At 37.9% G+C, this 27,156-nt stretch overlaps 1 protein-coding gene across 2 annotated transcripts in view; it reads right to left on the bottom strand.

Moving 5' to 3' along the window:
* The window catches only part of pawr (PRKC, apoptosis, WT1, regulator), an 82,933-nt gene that overhangs the window by 11,581 nt on the left and 44,196 nt on the right, over positions 1–27,156 (bottom strand). For both annotated transcript variants that reach the window (XM_038281361.1, XM_038281362.1), the window contains exons 3-4: positions 15,285–15,410; positions 7,467–7,501 (exon numbers count right to left, since the gene is read on the bottom strand). In XM_038281361.1, coding sequence (XP_038137289.1) covers positions 7,467–7,501; positions 15,285–15,410 — 161 coding nt within the window. The remainder of the gene's footprint in view (positions 1–7,466; positions 7,502–15,284; positions 15,411–27,156) is intronic.

Here is a 27,156-nt window from a genome sequence, read left to right on the forward strand (position 1 = left end):
AACAATCTTCTCTAAGATTTTTGAGAAGAAATATCGTTCTTCGTAATATCGTTATACATTTTTTTTTTTAGAAACAACAGCAAATAACAGAAGTAGAAAAGTTGCATCAAAAAATACTGAAAAAATTCTGCACAAAATCAGTGCAATGAGTGCAATGCAATACCTCGGCTCCAGACGTCCCCCCCCCCCTCCACATACGCTCCGTTGCACCTCTCCCGCAAACAGTGCCGCAGGCAGGAGGCCGGCTTGTTTTGTTTTTATGACCGAAATTGCGGAAAACAACTTGTGAAGTTTGACCCGCTAGAAGAGCGAGGTGCACGAGAACGCTGGGACCCTTTTTCCACCTGGATCTCCGCTCTTTTTGGCCCTCATGTCCCTCCGTCGTCGGACTAAACTCGCCCCGACTTCCTCACTGCCTCGGCCGTATCTAGACCCACAGCGTGTAGCTCAGACCACGCTTCAATATTGAGCATAATTTAAAAATGTCTGTGTCAAGCTCACTGCAACACACTGCTGTAAGAGTATAACCAGGAAGCGAGGTAGGAGGGCAAAATAGGTTTAGCGCCACCGCAGCATGGGAGGGAGAATAACGTCCAGGAGCAAATGGATAAAAATAGACCGGAGGAAAAAAAAAAAAAACAGGAATCGATTATCTTGCGGACGTGTCAATGCATCGGATCGTCGGCTGTTGGATCGATGCATCGATACAAAACGATTATTATTTACACCCCTAGTTCTACTGGAAACTGCAAGACGCAAACTCTTCCATCATATTTCCATATGTTCTCACTCGAGAAAACATATCTCCGCTTCATTGCTGTCATCCCCAAACATTTCCATTTCCTTATGATACTGCTGACCATACAGGTGCATCTTATCTCACTTTAACGCTGGGATTCACTGAGCTCCTGAGAGCGACCCATTCTTTCACAAATGTTTGTAGAAACAGTCTGCATAACTCGGTGCTTGATTTTATACACCTGTGAAAGTGATTGGAACATCTGATTCCAATACTTTAGATGTTTGAGTAAATACTTTTGGTAATATAATGTAAGTGGTTAAGCACAGATGGTGGAATTGGAATCCAGCTTTATGGTCAGTATTCATTTTCTTCCACCCCATCATGAATCAAAAACACATGTATTCTTCATCTTGTGATTTAACATGCAAAAGTCTCCCAACTGGAAAATTTAAAAATCAAAATTCAAATTCTTGCAAGTAAAAGAAAACCTCCAAAATACTAATTTTATTTATTACAAGCACCATCAAGCTTTCTATCATTGAATTAAGTCTAAAATTTTAAATTGAGAATTAAAATCTCATTAGATTAAAACAGTATTTTAGCCTTTGAAGGTTACAGAACCATTTATAAACACAGGGGGAGCATTTGTGTACATTCACAGAACAAAAAACTCTTTTTTGTCCTACAAAGAGGCAGAGATTGCAGAAGCCATTGCTTTTGAACCAAAGGGAGTCCTTCAAGCTCTCCTTCTCTACACCCAGACTTTCATATTTCTTGTGATGCTCTTCAAGGCAACATTTTTATAAGTCCAAGGGCCAAAATGAAAAGCAGAAGAGCATGCTGAAAGGTATACATTTCAAATACAACTAAATGTTTTAACAGAATGCTTCTGAAAACAAAATCCATCCCTTCTGTCACCTTTCATGCATCTTTTACAGTTGTTTCAGGTGCTGCCCAGAACCACTCAACAAACCTAACAAGGGTTCTCCAAGACGCACAGCAGGGGCTGAAGCCAAGCCTAAACATCCATGGCCTCAAGACCAAATATCACACTGTGGCCCATTAGTATCCCGTGGAGTTGGGTCCGAGGGAGTGAGAGGCTGAGGCAATCGTACTCTCCTGGGAGCCTCAGCAGGAGAGGGGGAGCAACAGCTACAGGTATACCAGCGTCTTTCAACAAACTCAGGTATTGATGTAGATTAGGGTGAAACTTCACTGGAAGCCACATCAAAAAGTATGAAAACATTGGATTTGCTGCCTGTCAGCTCTGCTACATACCATTAGTCAAAAAGCAAGAAACAAGTTTATTATTCTGAGCTAAAAAGTTTTCAGTCTGCAATTTATAACACTATGTGACCAAAGAATCACCATGAGGGCCATTGTCTCCAAATAGAGAATCCACATCAGTGCATCAATGACTGATCTGAGGTCATAAATGAGAGAACACAGAAAGTACTGCAGACCTCACATCAAGGCTCTAAATTAAATGATGAACTTCTGAAACAAAAGTGAAGGTTCTTTGAAGGTGTGTGTCAAACTAAATCAGTGAAAAAAAAAAAAGAAAGCCTACCAGCGTTTAAACACGGTGTTGTTAGTGTGATGGTCTTGGACAGCTTTGCTGCTTTAGAAGCTGGATTGTTTGCCATCATAAATGGAGCCACGTATTCTTAAAGGGGAACGTTTTTTTACATAGGGCTCTTGACTACGTTATTACATCATGTTCTACTCACCCATATGAGTTTTGTGTCATGGGGAGCTGTTCTGAAGATATTCCGTTTTGTTATATCCAAGTAACGTCTTCCTATGGACAACGACTTGAAGGCACAAATTAACCTGTTCATAATTTATCATTTATGGTACGCCAGCATTCATAACGTGTAGGTGAATCATTGTCCCCCAGACATCCGCGGTTATATTTTTAATATTTATATTTTTTTAAAACAAAGCAGAGTGTGTATGACGCCATCCGCGCGCCTGACTGAAGTTGTGACAGGCAGCCCGGGGAACAGGCGGCTACGCTCTACCCCTTATATTCATTCGGCGAGCTAATCTGAATCGTTCAGTTCTATTTGGAGAGCGAGATCATCTGTGGTAGTAGCAATAGACATCTTCCAGGCATGTGAGTAAAACTAGCAGCAGTTCAGCAGACAGGATGAATGAATGGTAGCCGGCGCACGGATACACACTCCGCTTTGTTTAAAAAAATATATAAATATAAAAAATATAACCGCGGATGCCTGGGGGACAGTGATTCCCCTACATGTTATGAATGCTGGCGTACCATAAAGAATAAATAATGAACAGTTTAGTTTGTGTCTTTACCTCGTTGCCCATAGGAAGACGTTAATTGGATTACAAAACCGAATATCTTCAGAACGGCTCCAAATGACACCACAAAACTCATATGGGTGAGTAGAACATAATGTAATAACGTAAAATCAAGGGGCCAATGTAAAAAAAAAAAAACGGTGTTCCCCTTTAAGATCCTAAAAGAGAATGTCTATGCCATGGGCTCACTTGCTCAAAGGTTATGCAGCAGAAAACTACTTTTTTTTTTTACGGTTCATCTTTGGAGTTGATATTTAATTCTGCTACCTGATCTGAAATATCTAAATGTGATAAAAATCTGCACCAATAGGAGAAACAATGTATGATTAAATATTGTTTCCTGTGCCTGTCTTCAAATAACTATCATTAAGACAAGGATTATAATTATTGATTAGATGTTGGTTGACCTTTCATTTATCATGATACATAAAAAAAATATCACTTTAAGGAGAATCATCATCACTAGGGATGCACGATATAATCGGCCCCCTATCGGTATCGGCCTGTATCGGCCTTAAAACTGAATATCGGACATCGGCCACCCCACCGATATTTAACCCGATATTTGATCAGCTTCTGAGTTTCTAAAGTCTTAAAAAAAAAAAAATACTACTTCTTCTTCCTCAAAAACTTTTTTTTTACAGACTTAAAAACTTTTAAAGACGAGGGAAAAAATATTGATACATTAAAATATCACAATATCTTCATATGCTGATATATTGCCATTTAAAAACACCATATCAATCCCTTTTACTAATGAAATATTGCTATATGTCATCGTTATGCTACGAAATCCCCCGAAAATTCATTACATTTTGCCATTTTTTTTATATTGATATATTGATGCGGTATAGATCTATTTTACTAACAAAATCTCACAAGAATTTGCAAAATATCACGAGAGTTTGTAACAGAACGATAAAATTTCACGAGATTTTGAAAGTAAAATAGATCGATACCGCGTTTTTAAAACTCAATTTGATATCAGCATATGAAAATATATTTGAATATTTTATTTTTCAAAGTGTCAGAAATGGATAACAAAACTGCTATTTTCAATGACTACTTATTTTTGTCCAGCTTTAACATCGGTATTGATATCGGTTATCGGCATGAGTTACATGAGTTTTAAAATATCGGCATATCGGATATCGGCCAAAATCCCAATATCGTGCATCCCTAATCATCACAATTGTAAAATTTAGGGAAAATCGATGTTAATAAATACATTCAAGCTGCCAATAGGCATAGGCTGGTTAGCAGTTTCAGAAAATAAATAAAAAGTCATGGTTTCAAAACTGCTGAAGTTTTTCCACCTGATTTTTCATATTATCTCAACAGAGAGGAAGTGCTGAGGTTATGAAGAGCTGCGGCATCCCAGCCCCTCCCTGCTAGTTCTACAGATTGAATGAAGACTGGAGGAGAAGAGCCCGCTGAACTTTTCCCCCTGGCTTTGGCTTTTCCCAACGGGGAGCAACACTCACACCACTGCTCTCTGGTAAATGGGAATACTGCGTCCACTGCAAGAGGACGGCTTGGAGGATGATGGTTGCCCAGAGGAGCAAATAGAGCTAAAACACCTGCCGCTATTTGCTAAAGGTAACGTTTTAATTAAAAGTTAACTGACTACTGAGATTATGCCAGAGATCAACTGACATCAGAAAGCACTTCATTTTCCCCCTTTCTCTTTTTTTAAATCAGACATTTCAAAAATAGAGCTGTAGTCAGCCAGTAAAATTTTCACTCCAAGGTGTATTTTTACCAGTTAACTGTGTCATACCACTACTTGAGTGTTATATTTTCATTGTTTGCAATGACAGGGCTTGCTAACCTGTTTCACAAGCCTTTTCACAGCTTATACAGCTGCATAGATTTTTTTATTTTTTTTCATAACAGAAAGGAAAAAGATATATATTTGGTTTGAAACTATTGGGAGATTTTATTTTAAAGCCGTACCACCCTGTCCCAATGAAAGGAAAATATTTTGCGGTGGTTTTACACCTGTGAATCCGAATGTTTTAAAGGCAGTACAGGTGCTGGTCATAAAATTAGAATATCATGAAAAAGTAGATTGATTTCAGTAATTCCATTTAAAAAGTGAAACTTGTATATTATATTCATACATTACATACAAACTCATATATTTCAGATGTTTATTTTGTTTAATTTTGATGATTACAAATGACAACAAATGAAAATCTCAAATTCATCATATCAGAAAATTAGAATATTGTGAAAAGGTTCAAAATTGATGGCCCCTGGTGCCACACTCTAATCAGCTAATTAACTCAAACCACCTGCAAAAGCCTTTAAATGGTCTTTCAGTCTAGTTCTATAGGCTACACAATCATGGGGAAGACTGCTGACTTGACAGTTGTCCAAAAGACGACCATCGACACCTTGCACAAGGAGGGCAAGACACAAAAGGTCATCGCTAAAGAGGCTGGCTGTTCACAGAGCTCAGTGTCCAAGCACATTAATAGAGAGGCGAAGGGAAGGAAAAGATGTGGTCGAAAAAAGTGTACAAGCAAGAGAGATAACCGCACCCTGGAGAGGATTGTGAAACAAAACCCATTCAAAAATGTGGGGGAGATTCACAAAGAGTGGACTGCAGCTGGAGTGAGTGCTTCAAGAACCACCACACACAGACGTATGAAAGACATGGGTTTCTGCTGTCGCATTCCTTGTGTCAAGCCACTCTTGAACCACAGACAGCGTCAGAAGCGTCTTGCCTGGGCTAAAGAGAAACAGGACTGGACTGCTGGTGAGTGGTCCAAAGTCATGTTCTCTGATGAAAGTAAATTTTGCATTTCCTTTGGAAATCAAGGTCCCAGAGTCTGGAGGAAAAGAAGAGAGGCACTTCATCCACGTTGCTTGAAGTCCAGTGTAAAGTTTCCACAGTCAGTGATGGTTTGGGGTGCCATGTCATCTGCTGGTGTTGGTCCATTGTGTTTTCTGAGGTCCAGGGTCAACGCAGCCACATACCAGGAAGTTTTAGAGCACTTCATGCTTCCTGCAGCTGACCAACTTTTTGGAGATGCAGATTTCATTTTCCAACAGGACTTGGCACCTGCACACAGTGCCAAAGCTACCAGTACCTGGTTGAAGGACCATGGTATCCCTGTTCTTAATTGGCCAGCAAACTCTCCTGACCTTAACCCCATAGAAAATCTATGGGGTATTGTGAAGAAGAAGATGCAATACACCAGACCCAACAATTCAGAAGAGCTAAAAGCCACTATTAGAGCAACCTGGGCTATCATAACACCTGAGCAGTGCCACAGACTGATCGACTCCATGCCACGCCGCATTGCTGCAGTAATACAGGACAAAGGAGGCCCAACTAAATACTGAGTGCTGTACATGCTCATACTTTTCATGTTCATACTTTTCAGTTGGCCAACATTTCTATAAATCCTTTGTTTTTATTGGTCTTCAGTAATATTCTAATTTTCTGATATGATGAATTTGGGATTTTCATTTGTTGTCATTTGTAATCATCAAAATTAAACAAAATAAACATCTGAAATATATGAGTTTGTATGTAATGTATGAATATAATATACAAGTTTCACTTTTTAAATGGAATTACTGAAATCAATCTACTTTTTCATGATATTCTAATTTTATGACCAGCACCTGTAAATTGCAAAGTGCTTTGTATTGTCTCTCTCTTAGCCCTCTCATACTGCCCAGCCCACCTGGCAGGTTATCTGCTGCAGGATTGCAGAGCGTCCAAGTGTAGCAAGGCCAGCTGATGGGGCAGAAGCCCTAATTACACAGACAGATTGGATGTCTGCCTGAGAAATGGGATTTGGGATGGACTACAACTGCTCACTTTGATTGCACAGGCAGCAAAAGGAATAATTATTGCACTGTATACTTGATAGTAAAAGCAAAGGGAAAAAGTAAGGAAACCTCTTAACAAACTGAACAATATGCTAAAAGGGAAACATATGTGGTAGGAATGGATACAAAGATAATGCCCGTAGATGTCCATGAGAGGAAAAAGTTAGAGCCTTTCATCAAATGCCGAAGCGAAGCTAAACCCAACTGACCCAGTCATTTTCCACCAAACCTTTCAAAGCAAGCCATTTACTTTCAGCACCGCATGCCTGCCACAGCATGGAAGTGATGCCCTGAACAAAGTGTCATAGGTCCAGATGGTGTCCTGTCAGCTACTGTTCAAAAAACAGCCATTAGCCATCATCCTTTTTGAACCATAACAGCAAGAAACAAGCTTTGAGGGAAGAAAATGTCACTGAAATCTAAACAGTCCAACAATTTCAGATAAAGTCTAGCAGTTATTATCTCCAGGCTTCTATTCGCTCTCTTGACAGATTTGTCAGAAAACATAAGACTTTGAACTTCTCCAAATTTTAAATAAGACTCTCACCTCTTATAACGTCCAGATCCAGCTCTTGGGGTTTCCTGCAAAACAAATGGAAAGAATTATCTCTTATTTGCATAAACAATGCATTAGCAGAAAAACATCAGAGTTGGTTTCATCTGCCTTAGGTTGTTTTAGCTCAACATGAGAACAACAACAACAACAACATCCAGAGAAAGAAAATAAATTCAACAGGAGGAGCATTTAGAAGTAGCCTTAAGGTTGTGTATGAAAGTTCAAAAGCAGCATCTGCTGAGCTGATATAGATGGGCTTTGTTTCATTTCATAGTTCAACAGGAACTCTGTAGCCTCAAGTTGGAAAAGGCAATCTTTTTCTGAAACATGGAAGTGGAAGTTGTTTTTCTTATTTTCTCCCCATTATTTTATCATCTAAAAAAGATCTAAAGATTGTTTAGATCTATTTTGCAGTGAGTGGCATTGCCTTCAGGAAAACCACGCTTCTGAGAAAATGAAGTGTGTGTCACCAGTTCTGAGAGATAAATACGGATCTCCTTTTTCCTGAGGTTCTGGGTAGTGAAGGGTCCTAAGGTTGATTGAAGAGCTATGGGACTGCTGGGCTCCATCAGTCAGAGCTTTTTTTTTTTTGCTTCACCCTTCCACATGCAGCCATCTTGGAGAATGACACACCGTGCGATACCTGCAGTCGGATTGTGACCTTCATCTCTGAGATATGAAAGGATGAAGGTCAGTAAAGTGTGATTTTTGCAAGATTTCAGTACATTTCCAGCAGAAACATGAATTTAGGCAGAAATGGGTCAAATTTAAAACAAAAATTAATTTGGATGTACAGCTCCTACACCCTAAAAAATGACACAGTTAGAAGTATTTAACTAACTCCTGACCTTACTCTTAATTCATGGAAATGTCTGAACTGGAAGACAAAAGATTCTTCTATTCTTTTTCACTTTATTATATTTGCATCCACAAAACACATCTACAGACTGTTTACCTCAATCAAAAAGACCAATTTAAATAAATATGCCACCTAAATGTGTGTTTACTCCCGTGCCTCCGCACAATGGCATATGTTGAATAAAGTATGAGAAATCTGTGAAGGGAAATAAATTCTTCCTGATCTGAGCTTGATGTGTCATGGCTTCCATTAGCAATCAAACTGCTGCTGCGCCCGTGCTTTAAAGCTCATTGGAAGCAGAGCAACACAGGCAATACAACACAGAAATACATCCCCCAATAACGGAATGAATACATAACCAGAGTAAACACACAAAGCCATCTGTGCATTTAATCAAAACCTCAAACATACTTAATTATTCATGATTCTAACTGGATAAATCTTCTAAGCTCCTCTTTTTATGTGCATTTCTGAAATCTACTGGAAACCAGGAAGCAAGATTAAGGATATTAAACTTATGAGAAGGCAGTTAGTCTTGTTCTCTCAACAAAGACTGGTTGGTGTGAGTCCCGCAGCCCTTAAAATGCCATCAAAATGTCCCACTTTCCCATATTAAAGATACCAGACGTGTGAAGTTCTAAGTTTAGTACTTTAATTATTCAAAAATATTTTCCTTTGATTTCAGCTTATTAATTTGAATCTAAAAACTGACAAAAGGAGGAGAGCTAAACATTAAACAGATTGATGGGTGAGAAGACAAATAGATTAAATGATTGATCCAACATTTAGACATTAACAGAGGGGGAAAGTATATTGTTCATTGTTACCCAATACTTTATCTAGACAGGTAAAATTAATAAAATTCTAAACTTCTTTAAAATATGAAGGAAATCTGTGAATATACGCTGCTCATAATAATAAAGGGAACATTCAAATAAAGCATCCTTTGTTCTGTAGAAAGTTGAATCTGCTGACAACCAAATCAAACAAAAATATTCTTTGATGTAATGACTTTAAAATAGGTCAAAATGAGGCTCAGTATTGTCTGTGGCCTCCACAGGCTTGTATGACCTCCCTACAACACCCAGGCATGCTCCATGATGCGGTGGTAGATGGTGTCCTGAGGGATCTCCTCCCAGAACTAGACTAAAGCATTCACCAACTCCTGAACAGCCTGTGGTGCAACGTGACTCTCGTAGATGGATTGAGACATGATGTCCCACATCTTCTCAATCAGAATCAGGTCTGGGGAACGAACGAACCACTCTATAGCTTCAATGCCTTCATCTTGCAGGAACTGCTGACACACTCCAGCCACAGGAGGTCTAGCATTGTCCTGCATTATGAGGATCCCAGAGCCAAACGCACCGGCAGATGGTCTCTCAAGGGGTCTGAGGATCTCATCTCTTTACCTAATGGCAGTCATGCTAATTCTGGTGAGCACATGGAGGATTGTTCCGCCAAAGAAATGGCACGCCACACTATTACTGACCCACTGTCCAGCTGGTCATGCTAAAGGATGTTGCAGGCAGCAGATCCCTCACCATAGTGTCTTCAGACTCATGTGCTCAGTGTGAACCTGCTTTCATCTGTGAAGAGCACAGGGTGCCAGTGGTGAATTTGCCAATTCTGGTGTTCTCTGGCAAATGCCAAGCATCCTACATGGTGTTGGGCTGTGAGCACAACCCCCGTCTGTGGACGTCAGGCCCTCAAACCTTCCTCATGGAGTGGGTTTCTAACCGTTTGTGCAGAAACATGCACATTTGTGGCCTGCTGGAGGTCATTTTGCAGGGCTCTGGCAGTGCTCCTCCTGTTCCTCCTTGCTCAAAGGTGGAAGGTAGCGGTCCTGCTGCTAGGGCTTTGCCCTCCTACAGCCTCCGACACTACACTGACAGACAGAGCAAACCTTGCGACAGCTGGATGAACTCCACTACCTGAGCCACTAGAGTGGGTTATAGAGTCCGTCTCATGCTACCATGAGTGTGAAAGCACCAACACCATCTAAAAGGGACAAAACATTAGCCAGAAAGCATAGGTATTGAGAAGTGTTCAGTGGTTCCCACCTGCAGAACCACTCCTTTATTGAGTGTGTTTTGCTAATTGCTAATAATTTTCACCTGTTTGCCTTTACTTTATACAAACAGAAACAATTTTTTCATTTACAATTTTATTTTTCAACAAATATAGAATATATATCAAACTGCATCTAGAATCTGCAATATAAATAGCTGATAAAAGCACTCCACTTCCATCTTCTGTTTAAAGTTTATGTCACTCATCAGTTAATAATAAATTGGTCGGTTTTTCCTCATACCTTTTTGATCCGTGTTTAACATTACAAAATAAGTAATGAAAGTAAGTATAATTTGTGCTAAAATTGGACCTGATTGGTCAATACTCAAAGCTATAACAGAATCGTGTCAGAAATGAAAAAGTTAATTTAGGGCGGCCCTAATGAAGAGCAGCACATAACCTAAACAGAAAGAAACAACCCTCCAAAATTCAATTTGTTGCATCATTAAACAGAGTTTCAGACACCTAAACGCATCAGTTAGGTGTAGGAATTTAAGAGCAAAGGTTGGTCCATAAAGAGCAGTAAGCCTCTTTATGCCAGTATGCTTCAGAGCTCCGACACAGATATATCTGCAAAGTAATCAAATTTTTATAAGTGAACAATAATATTTTTAAAGCCATTTTAAAAGCATTTATAGAGTTTGTTCAGATCTCTGGTCAGCCTGGGTCATGTAAACTGGAATTAATATAAGGTTTGGACATTTAAGGTCTATTTTAAGTCTAGATGGCTCAATACAAAATTATCTCAGCATTTATAGACTCTGCTTATAATATAATTTGAACTATTGTGTTTTATGTCACCAAACAGGGATACATTTAGACTAGTACCGAGCATCTGCATTTTCTTCTTGATGCATCTAGCAATTCCGCAAAAAAAAAAAAAAAGCATGTGGCCTTTTCAGGAAGAGCAAAGGTTCTGATCCTGGGAGACAAATGGAAAAAGTGTTTTTTAAATGAAAACATTTTACTGACATTTACTCAACATTTAACTGGAACTATCAAGGTTAAATCTGATTCCTCTGTGCCTTACAGGCCTATTGTTAGACAAAATGGTTCTCACTACTCACACACTTTATTAAGATGCTGTCAGAGTTTGACACCAGCTGAAGAAAAAGATTTCAAAATGTCAATATTTGATGGAGTAAAGGTGGAAACGAGTCAAGTGTTCGTGGTAAGGGCACATTCAACCTTTGCTTTCATCTAGACTGATGCGTTCAATGCTTAAAGAAAATTATCTCCAAGTTGGTTTTCATCTTTTCATTTGAAATGCCTCCACTTTTTTTTTTTTAGAGCAAAAAAGCATTTAGTATTAAACCATTTAATGCACATTTCTGTTGTCCCTTTAGGTAAACCATCCATTTATACCTAAGTTTTCTGACTACAAAAGTAAGCTCACATTTCAAACACTGTCTTATCTACAGTATTACCTTACTTGCATTATTACAGACAGAGATAAATACCTCAGCTGTGATCTGTGATGAAGAGGTGTTAATTTGATCACACATCCTTTCATATAGAAAAGGGAACCAAGGAAAAGGAGCTGCTGCCTTTGAAGGTGGCTAAACAATTCCCTGTTTTTTCTAAGATGTTCCTCGTCAGAACCCTGTGTGATAATTAAAGTAGGTGATGCTGGTAAAAGAGTTTATTCTAGATAGTAATCCGTTTATCTGCTCCAGGTTGGGTGAGAGGGAGACAAACCTGCTGTCACATTGAAAGCAGATCATTTTAAGTTATGCTCAATATGTTACAGCATTTAATTATGAAATTTCCCTTCCTGTAGGACTTGATTGTTAAATAGGACCACATGTCTGCAGAAGAATCACAGAGCTAAAACATGAAAACACACGGATGCCAAAGAGTTTTCCATGCTCATAAACATAAGTCGGACCTTTTGTTATGAAAAGAAAATTTACGGCTTGTTTTGTTTGGAAGTAGTGCCCTGGAACTTGGAGAGAGATTTAACGATCAGATGCAGCTCTGAAAAGAATCTGAACCTGAGCTTCTTTTGAAGAGTTTTTCCTCCAGATATCTTCATACCAGCAAGCAGGTGAAGACTGTATATCATAATGCTGCTGCCATGGCAATCACTTGTCTCTTTATGATATGAGGTGCTCGACAAGCACGTCTGATAGCTGTGCGGGGAAACCACAGTAAAAATGTATCCTTGCTGCTTATAGCGAAGGCTGTCAGAAACAAAACCATGTTTTAAATGAGTGACAGAGAGAAAAGACTGGCAAGATCCTCCTCATCCACATCTGTTTTTCTGTAATACATGGAGGTGAAAGATTAAATTTAGCAGGAATTCTGGTCACAGATTTTTAGTTTTCCATTTCAAACTGTAATAATGTATGTAGCTTAATCCAGTCAGACAGTATTTATTCTTATACCGTAATCGATTAAAAAGCACCAAGTTGACCAGGAGTAATGATTTTAACTTTGGGTATCAATGCATGAAACATTAACACCAGTATAGTGTTTATATCTGAGACTAAAGGCTTTAAAATTGGTGCAATAACTCCATTCAGCCTTTAATATATATTTTAGATAAAAAGCCTTTGTAATGCCAAAATCGTAAAGAAAACCTTTTTTTAACAAATCATTCAGTCATTTTGTAAAACCTAACAGAAGTGAATGGAATTTGCTGAAAATTTCTCTTTTAGATTTACTTTCAGTTAACTCTGGATGTCAGCTCACTCTTTATACCGACAGTAAGGAAAACCCTTATGCTTTTAATAAATACTCTAAGTTGCTTTGATGGTCTGACTGTTGACTATGCAATGGTAATCTACTATTGTACAGCAATGAAGTGCAGAGTTTATTTCCTTGAGTTTTTGGTTGATCATTTAAGATTATCCTGGGGCAAAAATAATTCTTGTAGAGTGACTGCTTCTGGTGAGGGAGGAAAAAAAACAATCTGATCCATTTACATTTTGAGAAATCTCTGTTTCCTGTCAAGACTCGCATCTTTTTTATGACAAACATCCATTCCATGATTACATTGAACCCTACCAGCTGATATATTGGCTCCAGGGAGGTTTGGTAGCATCTAGTTGGGAGCACAACTACAAAGGTTTGTTTTTGGATCAGAAAAAAAAAAAAAAAAAACAATGAAAAGGAAAAAATGAAAATTGTGACGTTTGTCTTTCGTATTTCTCGGGCTCTAATATATATCTCTTCTAAACTAATAGACTGATGACGTCTCCTCAGCTAAATCAGATAAAAGCTGAACTTCATACCGTTTGCTTCCTTCTTTCATCTGGGCAATATTGCAAAAATGAGAAATCTCCTGTCCAGGGGTGATGCGGAGAAAATAGTCCATGCATTTGTTACTTCAAGGCTGGACTATTGTAATTCTTTACTGTCAGGAAGTCCACAAATTATAGTTAAAAGCCTTCAGCTGTGCTGCAGCCATTAAAACCTTTGTTTTTAGGTGTTGGAGATCGGCCTGTTTCTTGGTGTGGTCCTGTTTCTCTGGCTGTGGCTGGCTGGATGCGCTTTCTTTGTCATCAGGCATGGGAGCCGGCTTGGAGCTCGTCTGCCTGGCTGTGTGTTCGCTGGACGGGGCCACCTTTTACAGTCGCTTTTTGTATCTCTGCTTCTGTCTCCTTGAACCCCAGTCGGCCTTGGCAGATGGCCGCTCACACTGAGCCTGGTTCTGCTTGAGGTTCCTTCCTGTTAAAAGGGAGTTTTTCCTCTCCACTGTCGCTACAAGCATGCTGAGTTTGAGGGATTGCCTTTGAGTCAATGAGTCGATGCAATCAACTGGTTTTCCTTAGAAAACTTTGAATCAATTTGACTGCATGATCTGGTGAACTGTAAAGTGCCTTGAGGTGACACGTGTTGTGAACTGGCACAATATAAATAAACTGAATTTAATTGAATTTGTTTACCAGTAACTTGGTAAATAGCCAAATGTTCTTTGTTTAGTTTTTTTTTTTTTTTATAAAGACCATGTCTCAGCAGGTGCCATCACATTCTTCCTGTTAGCATGGTATTTGTGTACATATTTCATACACAAGTCTCTGCTTATGTAAACAACCTCAGACAGTTTCAGCCCAAAACAAAATAAGCCCACTGATGCAAAACATCCAACCCATCTGGAATATGACGACAATCTTCATCAACACCGAGTTCTCACACAGCGAAGATTTAACTGATTTCTTTTTTTCTTGCTTGAAAAAAAAAGGTAATTTTCATGTCAGTCAGAAATAAAAAGCTAAATTAGTTTGTAGTCACTGCTACACAGCTGGATGACTCTCAGCCCCCTTCTGTGTTTGGATTTTTATTGGAAATCACTATTTGTTCATTTGAAGCTAATGTGAAAGAAGATGGTGGGTTTGTTTTTTTAAACAAGCAGCACTAAAAAGAAGACTTAAATTATGAATATGTTTTTAATGAATTTGCTTTTGCTTTCATTTTTCAGAACACTTATCAAAGTTAATAGGAGGAAGTGCATTCTTTCTCTACAAAGGTTCCTTCTTCAACATAATAATCACACTGCTGCATGGCAAGCTTAGAAAAAAATCTCCACAAAGCAAACATATATAAAAAGAGGTGGTAATACAGTCTGAATGTAACTCAGAGAGGTAACATTTTTTATTTTTAAACACCTCCTCTTAAGGACATGCCTTCACCAAAAGTTAAACAGTTTTAGAGGCATTTTCAGGTCTTTCATTTCTCTTTTTATTTGTGTTCTCAGAAATGATGAAATGGTGAGACACCTTTGGGTTTTGCATCACTGCTTTATTCATTTCGCTCCCTGTGTCTCCCTGTGCAACAGTGCCTCTGTTTGGCAGGACTAAAGTACCAATCTGTGCAGCGTTCTGATCGCAGCAGGCTGGGGAAAGACATCGCCAGCGTGTGTTTGAAGCTCTTACCACCAAGTAGCCAGTAGCTGGGTCAACTATCAGGGACTCGTTCTGGAAAGTGTTGGCCTGAACCAGCTCCTCTTCCTCCCTTCTGTCTTTTTCTCCTGCATCGTCATCATCCAGCTCATCTAGGCTCTGAAGGAGGAAAAGATAACAGAAGGAAACGGTTAATGCAGATGTTGGGAGAGGAAAAAGGAAACCTCAAAGCATATTAAAATAAACAAAAGGTAGAATGCACAAGCAGACATTAAAATGTTTTTTCTGGCAATCCTTTCTGATCATCTTATAGCACAATTATTTTTACACACACAGGCTTTTATAAAGCAATATTGGTGTAAATCCATCAAAATGACAGAATGACACTAAGAATATACATCCCTGCTGAAAACAGAAATAAAACATTTATTGCTTTAAACCTTAGAGAGAACTTAGAATACTTAGAATGCATTACTGCTCCTCTATTCCATCAGAAAAATGATTTGGTATTTTTCTCTGTGAAAAGTCGTGAATATAATTTTGAAATAAATTTCTTGAGAAAGCAAAAATACAGCCTTTATTCACACCAGCATATTTCAAAGCTTTAGTGTCAGAAAAGGCAGCATTGGTCTGAATATATAGAGTATAAATCCTGAAGATATAGAGTTTTTAATCTTATTTTGTAGATAGTGTCCCAAAACTCTCATGTTTTTCAAGCATTTACAGTGATTTCAGTGACTTACTCATTGCCAGAGTTTGTGCTTCTTTATCTAACGGTGTCTTTTTTCTAAGCTGTATAAAGACAAATCTGTTATTGCTATTGCTTTTAAGTGCTTTTCATGTCACTTTTATGAACAGATCCTCAGACAGAAGTTGTAAAAATAAAATCAATTTAGTGCTATTCATGTTTTCTTTATTATATGGGAATATACTTCTTGCTCAACCCAACTCTTTTAGCTGAGTGTTGAACAGGAGTCTTGCCAGGTTTTCACTGTATAACAGTTTTCTAACCGAATACATGCTGTGCATCTATGTTTAAAACCTCTTACACCCTAAGGGGGTATAAATAAATTTCTGCCTGACAAAAACACACAAAAGTGAATAACTTATAGCCTCAAAGCTATTAGATTTAAGAAGAAACTTTTGGTACATCTGTAAAGGTAAGATGCCATAGAATGGTTTTCTGGTGTCAGCACCATTGTAGCTTTGACCCTGCCTGAAATATTAGGGACAAAATACAAAATATTTTGCATTTTTTGAACCTCGCCAAAATTTTCTTTGAAATAAACATTGCAAAACACTACCAAAATATTATTTATAGCACAAAAAAGTAGTACAGACTTTCAAATCTAAATGTTGTGTAAAAATATACAAAATGTGGACTCAATCAGATGAATCATATTTATTTTAGAATGGTATTAGTGAGAAATTTCTTAGGCGGAGAGGCCATTTTGGAACATTTATCCATAAATGTCACCAAACTGTGCCAAATGTGTTTTTTACATCAATACTGGGGGTTTGGTAAAATTACGAGGTCATGTAGCAGCTGGACCCGCCGGTGGGTCCGTAGGGTTCAAGGGGTTAACTGTGTAACTTTTCTGAATCGAGATATTGAAAAGCTATATTTACCAACAAGTTTCTGCATTTTCCTAAAACAATACTTTTGATTTTGTGAACGCCTTTCTGAAATCACCAACCTATTAATATGTTTTAATTGTTTAGACCTTAGGTCTTCATCAAGGGTCTGCAACCCCTAGGGGGTCCAAGAAGGTACTGCATGGGGGTCGCAAAAGTTTTAGTTGGGTAGACTTTTTTTTTTTTTTTTTTTTTATTCTCTGCAATTTTTTCCACTAATTAAAATGTCTTTAAATACATATTAACATGAATTAAACACACTGTAGTAAAAAGATAAATGGAGGCAGGAGATGTCTTTCAGTCATCAATGCCAGTGGTGGTTCTAGACCAAATGTACCAGGGGGCTAGGAGGGGGCCAGCGTGTTTTCATGGGGGAACAGAAAAACATGAAATAAAAAACAGGGCAAACGATTCAAATATACGAATATAGCTGCATGAAATAAAATTTCTGTTCAATTAGGTTTCATTAAAATGATATGTCCTCTTATGTCAATATACATTCAGAATTTAGGAATTTTTACATATTTCTGACTTTAAGTTAAAATTACCGGTTTCTATAAAATCTGAATTAGAACTCAAGAAAAACAGATAAATTCAGCTGTAAAAATTAGAGCCATTTGTTTTGAAAAAACATATAGCAGATGGGGATTGGGATCCTATCTCAATACCACTGAAGCTATCACCTTATTGTTTTTCAATAATTGGTAAAACAGAATTTGTAAAGAAGAAAAATTAAATAGATCCAAAGAACGTAACAGTAACAATCTCTGTTCCAGCGCATATCATCATTAGAATTTAGAGTATTATGTATTCAGTACAGGGGCCATAACAGGGGCCAGAACATGATCTATAGGGGGCACTGGCCCCGGTTGGCCCCTGTCTAGAACCACCCATGATCAATGCACACATTCAGAGACACAAAGGAGCTCTTTCAAGCTGGGCACCGTTTCATTCACAACACCTGTCCCATCAACCAGGAATCAGAAATACTTTAATAATCCCAGGGAGAAATTACTTTAGTTACATTACTCCATCTGTAATAGAGTGACTATAGGACCAGTTTGATAGAACACTATTTCATACAATATATATAATTAGGGTGTCCCCGCTCACCATCAGTTTGGGGGTCCTTGGCCTGGAAAATGTTGAAGACCCCTGGTTTAGAAAATAATTTTTAAATATTTCAGCATCTGGTGATACAGTTAATAAAATTCAAGATGGTCACATGATACTGGAAGATAATTCAGTCTACCAGAAAACAGATTTTTCATTTCTTTAAAGTGTCAAATAATGTTAAAGATTGTGAAAACCAGGAATCCACACTTCTTGCCTCAACCACTGATATCCATTTGCACAAATGTGAATGATTTCCGGTTTATGCCTTAATATTAATCTTCTCTCCTTTTAACCAGGGTGTTAATTTGGCTTCTTATCCCACAAAGCATGCCCACAGTGACTCTCAGGAACTGACAAATGACACTGTACCGACACAAGACAAACAGATTATCCTGAAGGGGACTTTTGCCTCTAAGGGATTTTTAATCAGAGGAATCTCCCTGTAAAAAAAAATGAATAAACAGTGTATATAAACATGAAAAGAACAAACATCCTTTTGTAAGAAAAATAGAGGCTGAGCTAAAGCAATCTAGACAGATCTCAGATATTTTCTGGGAAACTCTCCAAATTCACTGTTGGTAATATGGATTATTTTCATTGTCTAGACATACTTGAAAGAACTCTGGCCCAATTCCATCTCTTTGGAGTCAAGAGTTAGTCAATAGTGCCACAGAGTCAGAGAGTTCATCTGTAGTGATGGGTGAAGACAGCCCACAAACAGAACTGGATTAGGATGGATGTGTAGATTGTGACAAGAGACTGAGATTGGGGCCAAACTCTTAGGACACAATTCAAACCAGGCTTTCCTGTTCCACACTGCAGGGCTTAACAAAAGATGCCTGCTCTAAAGGCCCCTCAGTCGTAAAAATAGCCTTACAAGGTTGACGAGGAATGCGGTCTTTTGCACGGCCTTTCCTGTCAAACAGTTTATCAGTTCTCCTTGGGGGAAATGCCAGCTATTTTACTCCTTAGCTGGTCTTATGCATGCACTGTAGTCTTGTAATGTCCTTGAGTGGTTCTAAAGAGGCGACACGTAGGAAAACAATAGTTCCTAGTTATTAAAGAGCAGAAAATATTCCATTAAGGCATTGGGTAAAGTGTCTCAAATATTAGAGTGGGTACACATGTACAAACATGGCAACAAATCTGTATTTTTCCTCCTTTCCCCATGTTTCCATTCTCTCATTACTTTGGATACCATCAGATAAATGTGGTAATGATATAGTCCCAGAAGAACAGCCATCAAGGACTATAATCGATCATTTTTGGCATGCTAAGCAAGCTTTCTTGTTTCCAAACCATAATCTTTAAATCCATTCTTTTCTACGAAGCTGTTCTGCTCCATACTTTCCTGCACCAGAAAAATATCTAGTTTCTCTCAGCAGCTTTGGACGCTGTTTGTTAGCGAGTATTTCTATCTGAATCAGAATGTCCTTTACAGACATGTAGTGCAGTTCTCAGATTTTGCAAAGAATATTTGTGGAAGTTTTTTTTATTATACAGACAAATTTTCAGTGACTTTTTTTCCCCCAATATTGCCGTGAACGTTAATGCTTTTTCCTTTACAAATAATCTGTATAATAACCCAACCTAATTCCTTCAGTGATGTCCATAACAGCCTAATATTTCCTTTAGAATGAGCATGAAGGAGACTTTTACATAAAATCATTTATTAGACATTAAGCTATTCTTTGATTCTTTTTATAAAACAATCAGCATCATGAAGCCCACACTTCACAGGCTTTAAGGTTATGAAAAACTTAAAGGCAGAGTAAACATAAACAATAAGCAAAATAAGCTCTAATTTAGGAAAAAGACACGGCCCCACAATCATTCAGAAGAAGCTGCTGGGTTTTACAGCTCAGGTTGGAGAATCTGTTGGTAGGACAACTATTAGTAAAGCATTTTGTAAATAAGTCAGTAAAAATACCAACTCTAAGCTATGTAGAAAACAGAAAAAATTGAAAAAATCTCCTCATGTGAGAGCAAAGTTCAAATTTAAAAATACTTTTAAGATACCATAACTGTCTGCATCTCCAACAACTGTGTGGTTAAAACAGGTCCAAATGTAAAAATACTCAAAGTTTATGAAAACCTTTATAGGGTGATGTATTTATGTTATGTTTTTAAGCCTAAAATTTGCTCCGAAATAAAACCCCCACAATGTGGGAAACAGAACTTTTGGGCTCACCAAAAATAATTACATTAAACAGAAGTCTGGCTGTGTCAACACAGAGTGAACTGCACAGTCACCACCCCACTCTGCTATGCACAAACTTCCTTGAAATGTTGTATTGGGGACCTCAGGGTTTGTTTTGGATAGAAATGCAGATTTTTTTTTTTTTGCCCTGTAGTATTCCAAATTGCTTTGCATTTCCATCGATTCCAAATAAAGGAAACAAAGATCTGTGTGTGCATCCATATAAGGGAATCTTCTACTCCTGACCTCATCATAATGTGTGTATTTTTTCAGGTCATCTCTTTACCCTGGGCAGCTAAAATAAGCAGTCTGGGTGCTAGGAATGACTGTGCGGTGCTTTGACATTGAAGAATGTAACATTTCAGACCAAGAGTCCGGCAAATGTTAGGGATTAAACACAATGATCTGCAGCAGGTTTGTCTCTGTATTATTTACACATTCTGAACCAACTTCCTTAAGTTTTCCTGAAATAAATTCACATCTGGTTTATATTCAATATTCTCCAGAGTGGGTTTTTAAACAGGGTGAAAATGTGCAGAAGCAAGCCCGCAGTTTAACTTAGAATTTAATTTCATTTTGTGAAGTGGAGTTCATGCAATCCAGCTTCGACTATTTAGATGCAAGAAACGCCCTTCCTCTAAAAATGAAGTTTACAGATTCATTCTTGCAGCGATTGTGCAATAAATGACTGTGAGAAGATAGGGGAGGGTTTTAATTACGTCCAACTTCTGATAAATGCATGCCTATAACCCTAGCACTCATTATTCCAGTGATGTCACATCAGAAACTTGTTTCCTGTTTACAAAAGAATGGTGCGAGTGTCTTGGAGGAGTTTACTTAGCAGCAAAAGGAAAACATTTGCTCCAATCTACATATCCACGTCTGCTGCTCGGCACATGACAAATTAAAGAAGCTACATCTGGAGCAGAACTTCATGGTCTGTTGGAAGGCCTGTTGTGGTTGGAAACTGACTTCGGGGAGGAAAATGATCACTCATTTCTTCATTTTTCATTAAGCTTCATCTCCATAGGAATGCATCAAACTATTTCTTCTGACGAATCAAAATGACTGGGGAGATAAGGCTGTATGATTAAATGGGATGCTGTGAAAACTGAATATTTTCTTTTATATTCTCCAAATCATATTTGAAATTCAAATGATGCATTCTTCTTGTTACACCGAAGCACTTTAAAGTAATAACTATAAAAGCATATACTTAATACACAATGGGTGAAAATATTTTTTTAATTGCACATAATGTAAATATAAACTATAACTTCTGTGCATCAACCATTAACTGTATGCATTCCTTTAGACCAGGTTTGCAACCCTTACACTCTAATGAGCCATTTCTGTCCAAAAGATAAAACTCTTTTAGAGCTGCAAAGATTGCATAAACAGTTTTTTATTACTTATTTTTTAAATATCTATCAGAGGAGATTTTTTGTTGTTGTTATTCTTTTAAATACCCACAGTGCCTTTTTCAAACTTTAGGTTTTAAAATTAAGGAAAATTAATCACATTTTCAAAAAGATAATTAAAAAAAATGTTCAATGGGTTGCTGATAGTTTTGGAAAAGTATGTTTTAAAGACCAAAATATTCCCCCCTTAAAAGGTAAAAATATATCTTTGTTATAATATAATTAGTTTATCATGTGAATTGAAAAAAATAAAATAAAAAAAGACAGTCCTTAATGTAAGAGAAGTTTAGACTTGCAACTATTACATAACATAACATCACAATTTTCTTAGGAAAAAAGAAAACTTATGATAAATACTTAAAGCAAGGTGCTAATATATATATAAAAATAATAATATATGTGTTGGATTACATTTTTGAAATAAATTCTGTGCAATTAGTTGGTGGAGAAAATGCTACAACATGCATTTGATAGCATATCTATTTTTTGAAAACTAGCTTGCCATTCATTTTTATCTTTTATCTAATGTGATCTAAAGAGCCACAGCTTGCAGAACCCTGCGATAGACTATGATTTAAATAGACCACAGCATTCTGGGCAGTTCGATTCTCAATTTCCATAAATACAAAGATATTTATGAGCAACCACAAAAATAAAGGAAGCATAAAAAAAATATCTCTTCAGATGCATTTGAAAACTCCCATCTTCTTTCACTGGATTACATTCATTCAAGCAATTTTTTTGTGCAGAAGTTAAATTCTGTAAAATTCCAATTAATAGCTGGAAAGATAATAATTAATTGAATTAAAGAAAGCAGATTTAATTATTGGTTGGGGAAATGTGTTTTTAATCCCGGCTGCACAACTTTCAGAGAAATTAGTGATCAACTGATATCCACCTAAAATTAAAGAAACGACAAGAAGAGCATTTATCAGAAAACTAGACAACTGGTTCATGGTAAACCTAAATGAGGTGGGGGGAGGGGAGGTGGATTTGTCCCTCGGCTATTAGTGTGTTGTAGAAAAATCATACATGTAAGGAATATTTGGGAGTACAAAACTTTTATTATAAGGATGCCATAAGATGTCTCTGTTAAAATTGGCTAAAGCTAAATAAGAGAAACTGAAATAACTAAGGTAGGATGAGACCAACACTCCTCACCTACTTTCAAAATGCCATGTCTTGGAAACCAGGAACTTAATTTCACCCAGAACTCATCGGTTCAAGAAGCTTTGGATAAATTGAATGACCAGATGCAATCATTTGGTTCAGTTGCATAAAAATGACTTAAAACGGTGAAGAATCTGTCACTGACAGTACAAAGCTCAGATGTTTCCATCTTAGAAGTGAGATCCGATTTGCAAACATAAGAGGGATTGATTGTTAACATGTTGCTTAAATGATTTCACTGGAGAAAAGACATCCTGCTTCATGTCAGCCAGGATTCCATATTTGCATATTTGTCATTGTTCCAGTGTATCGTCCACTTGATCCCAATAATCATCTCTAAACAAGCCATGGGCATCTGCACTGGAAGTACACACAGAGAGAGGACTTAATGACCAGTGAACATTAATCACTCGTCACTCACTATAGCACAGGGACTTCATTAGGATGATTTATTGGGAAAGAGAGAAACTCACAAGCTGATTAATCATGACTGCCAGGTAGCTCAGGTAACAACACAGATCAAAGAGGTGACCATACCCCTTGGATTTGAAAGATTAATAATAAGACAGAGGTACACAAGGTCAGCAGCATGAGTATGTCAGATCTGAGACCAGCCAGATATGAGATTTCAGACAGAAGCAGAGTCATCAATACATTTTCCTGCAAAAATAACAGTGCATCATTTTTAACAGCCCAATGATTTCAAAAATTTTGCATTAAAATATTTTTTTGATTTTGATAACTTATATAATAGCAGAGTTAAACAAGATCTTAGACATCCGGAATATCAAGAAAGTATGTGGTTTGAAAACAATCAATGCTGCATATCTAACCCATCTCATGTAATTAGAGCTGAAACAATGAATCAGATTAATCATGATTAATCGATTATTGAAATAGTCGTCAACTAATTTAGTAATCGTTTAATTATTAACTGGACTATAGAGACTCTAAAACATGGATTTAGCTGACAGCGACCCACTTAGAGCAGTAACTGTACCAAAATTGTAAAGAAAAAAATATTTTGCATTCAAGATGAAAGCTTTTTGTCCATCAATCTGCTCTATTCAGAACTCCTGTGGTGGAAAAGTTTTACTTTCACCTGGTTTAATTTTGCAAACAGTCTTCAAGGAAGCTTTGACTATCCCATTATTAAACAGAAAAATAAGGATCAGATGAATTAATTTGCAAAATAATCATTAGTTGCAGCCCTAAATGTAATAATAACCCATTTAATATTTGGATATATCCCTTTTCAAACAAAAACTTTAGCATAGTTATATTATTTATTGAAATGTAAAACATTAATGCTGTTTTTACAGCTGACTGAGTGTTCTATAATATAATCAAAGAGAATAGAACTTAGGGAATTCTATAACTATCCTCTTTTTTTCATTAGCAGTGGTGCATAAAACCCCACCTGTGAACCTATTTAAAGTGAGATGGAAAGAATAAGCTCATAAAGGGGGGAGATTAGATCACCTCATCACACCTGGAGAGAATTGGGTGTAATATTTTCTAAAAAGAAATTAATTGGATGACAGCACTGGGAACATTTAAGGAACTTTCGAATTTATGTAATAACTAAGAGCATGTCTGAAGATAAAAGAAGACTTTGAAAATCAATAAGGTGCCCTTAAATTTTTGTCAGGAAATCTAAGAAAAGCACCAGAGACTTGCTTCATCTGACACTAGACTAGAATCAGAATTAAAAGTATTTGAGGTACGTCAGCTTTTACTGAGAAGTCCTGAAGCTGGGAATCTCTATTTATCTCAAATGTGAATAAGTAGACATTGTTTATTTATGTTTTGTTTTTTTTTTACTTCTTAACAAGAAAACGATACACGGCAAAAGTAAGAATAAAATAAGTAACTGCACAGTTCAAAGCAATATTCCTGCATTACACATATCCAACCAGAAAATTATTCAGAGACCTTAATTTTTATTATTTCATAATAAAAAGGTTACATAATCACTCTACACAGAAAACACTTAACATTCAGAAAATGTAAAAAAAAAAAAAAAATTTATAAAGCTAATGTACGGTTGCATCATTCAGAATTTTAAAAAGCTGTGTTAATTCAAGGTTTTCGAATGGTTTGAAGAGTCAGACATACACATATGATTTTTCTAAAATGGGTTTTGGGGATTCGGTTGGGTCAAACAGGGTAAAAAAAACCTTAAGGATCAAAGTAGGTACTGGCTTCAAAAGCTAGACTGCTTTCTTCAAAACTGAAATTCTTACACAGAGTGGCTTTGAACGTGAAGACTGTCTGACCCTCTGTTTGACCCCAAGTTAGACTGCAGTACTTTAATCAACACTGAACCGGACCATCAAACGAGCGCCCCTCACACAGGGAGGCACAGCAAACAAAAAGCTTTAGGCCAATAAACAACAGAGTCTGTGGTTGTGATTGTTGACCCGGTGAGCAGCAGCATCAGCATTTCTCTGGATGTGTCAGAGTGAACCAAAGGCTTGGGGGCAGAGCAGCTGGGCTCAGCAGAGAACTTCCACTGTCTGCAAGAGCTTTAATGATTCTGTGGGAAACGGCTCTCTGTGTGCTTATATGTTTGCCAAGCTTGTTCTGTGGTCCGCTAACCTCAGCTGTGGTTTGGGGCTTTGGAGTGTGAGCAGAAACGGGCAGTCAAACTTGTTCTTGCAGCCTCCACTGTAGTTGTGGTGTCATTTATTAAATCTAAGGATAGCAGGGAGGAGAAATAATCTTCATATCCTTGAGTCAGCGAAAGAATAACACTTTCTAATCAATTCAAATATATAAAGTTAATTAGATAGTGTATTAATGTTTTGCCAAAGACAAACAATAGTGTAAATAGAAACAGTAAAATTCCAACAAGGCTCCACCAACATCATTTGTAGGACGTGGAGCACTCCATGTTTCCTGTGTTATGGATCGTTTACTCCAGGTATAAACAGCATTATCTCAGAAAATGGAAAGCAAATGTGCCTGATGTTTTGATCTTATTGTGTAATCGCACACGCCAATGAAACAACAACAATTCTGGACTGCATTTGCATATACAGAATACATTTAATCCCCCTTGTTTTTCATGTTACGACCGCAAAACAATTTCAAGTTTTACTCTATAAAGTGTTTTAACTTGGATTGGGGATATTTTTTTAAATCATGTTCTTTTCTCAGTGCTTTATAGTCCTTAGATCCTTTTAGCCTGATATTTAGGCAATAGATATAAAAGATAATCCTGAATTTATTATAAAAACTGACTTTCAAAGAACAATCAGCTTGATAAGTGGTTGTAGCGACAGCTTGAAATATGGATTACCGTATTTTCACGACTATAAGGCGCACTTAAACGTCTTTTTTTCCCCTCAAAATGTGCGGTGCGCCCTATGGTGCGGTGCGCCTTATGTGTGTTGTAACTGCGACTTTTGAGACCACCTCATTGAGGAGATGATGAAAGAGTGGCTGAATGTAAGGAGACCAGGTGTTTTTTTTTCCACTCATCACCATTAATCTGTAACTCCATGCGTGCCCATCTCACAGCTGATGTGAAAAACATGGGAAAACAAATTAACCCTGTGCTCGCTGTTCAACCGCTTGACATCGGTGTGAACCGGACCCAGCAGGTGCAGCAGAAGCAGCGAGTTTACATGCAAAGTCAATGGTTGATGCGCGTATAGGTGCAGCAAAAGGTCCTGCAGCGCGTTTTGAGCCGCAGGTGCAGCACGTCGGGATCGTTTAAGCATCTGATGCACCGCCAACGCGCTGCTGCTGCTCCAGATGGAAAATTTTAAGCTTTGCTGCTGGACGCGCCGCATCAACCAATCAGAGAAGCTGATCTGGGAGCTGACAGCTAGACAGACACAGCGCTCTGATGAAAGAGGAGATGATGAAAGCGTGGCTGAGGGAGGTGTAGCCTATGTGAGGAGAACAGGTGTTTTTTTCCACCCATCACCATCGCTGCGTGCCCATCTCACAGCCGATGTGAAAAAAAAGGTGAATCAATGAACGCTGTGCTCGCCGTTATCCCGGGGGTCTGACAAAGGAACTTCAACCGCTCGACATCGGTTTGAAGCGCCCGTTCAAAGAAAGGCTGCGAGCGGCGTGGGAGCGATGGATGGCCGACAGAGACCACAGTTTCAGGATAAGTTGAAGGCAGCGCCGGGCAAGTTACGCCACCGTTTGCGGATGGATTGTAGATGGACTAACGTGTCTGCTGGCTCTGTTCTTCAAGCTTTTGCAAAAGCCGGCATTATTTCTGAGGAGCTGCGCTGCACGGAAAGTGACTGACAGCGCAGAAGGGGAAACTGGCATGTCTGATTTAGCGCAGCTGTTTAATTCAGAAACAGAGGATGATGACTTTGATGGATTTGATTAATAC

This window comes from Cyprinodon tularosa, unplaced genomic scaffold (genome assembly GCF_016077235.1).
Source record: "Cyprinodon tularosa strain WSP-4 unplaced genomic scaffold, ASM1607723v1 ctg17, whole genome shotgun sequence".
In the NCBI taxonomy this organism is placed as follows: Eukaryota; Metazoa; Chordata; class Actinopteri; order Cyprinodontiformes; family Cyprinodontidae; genus Cyprinodon; species Cyprinodon tularosa.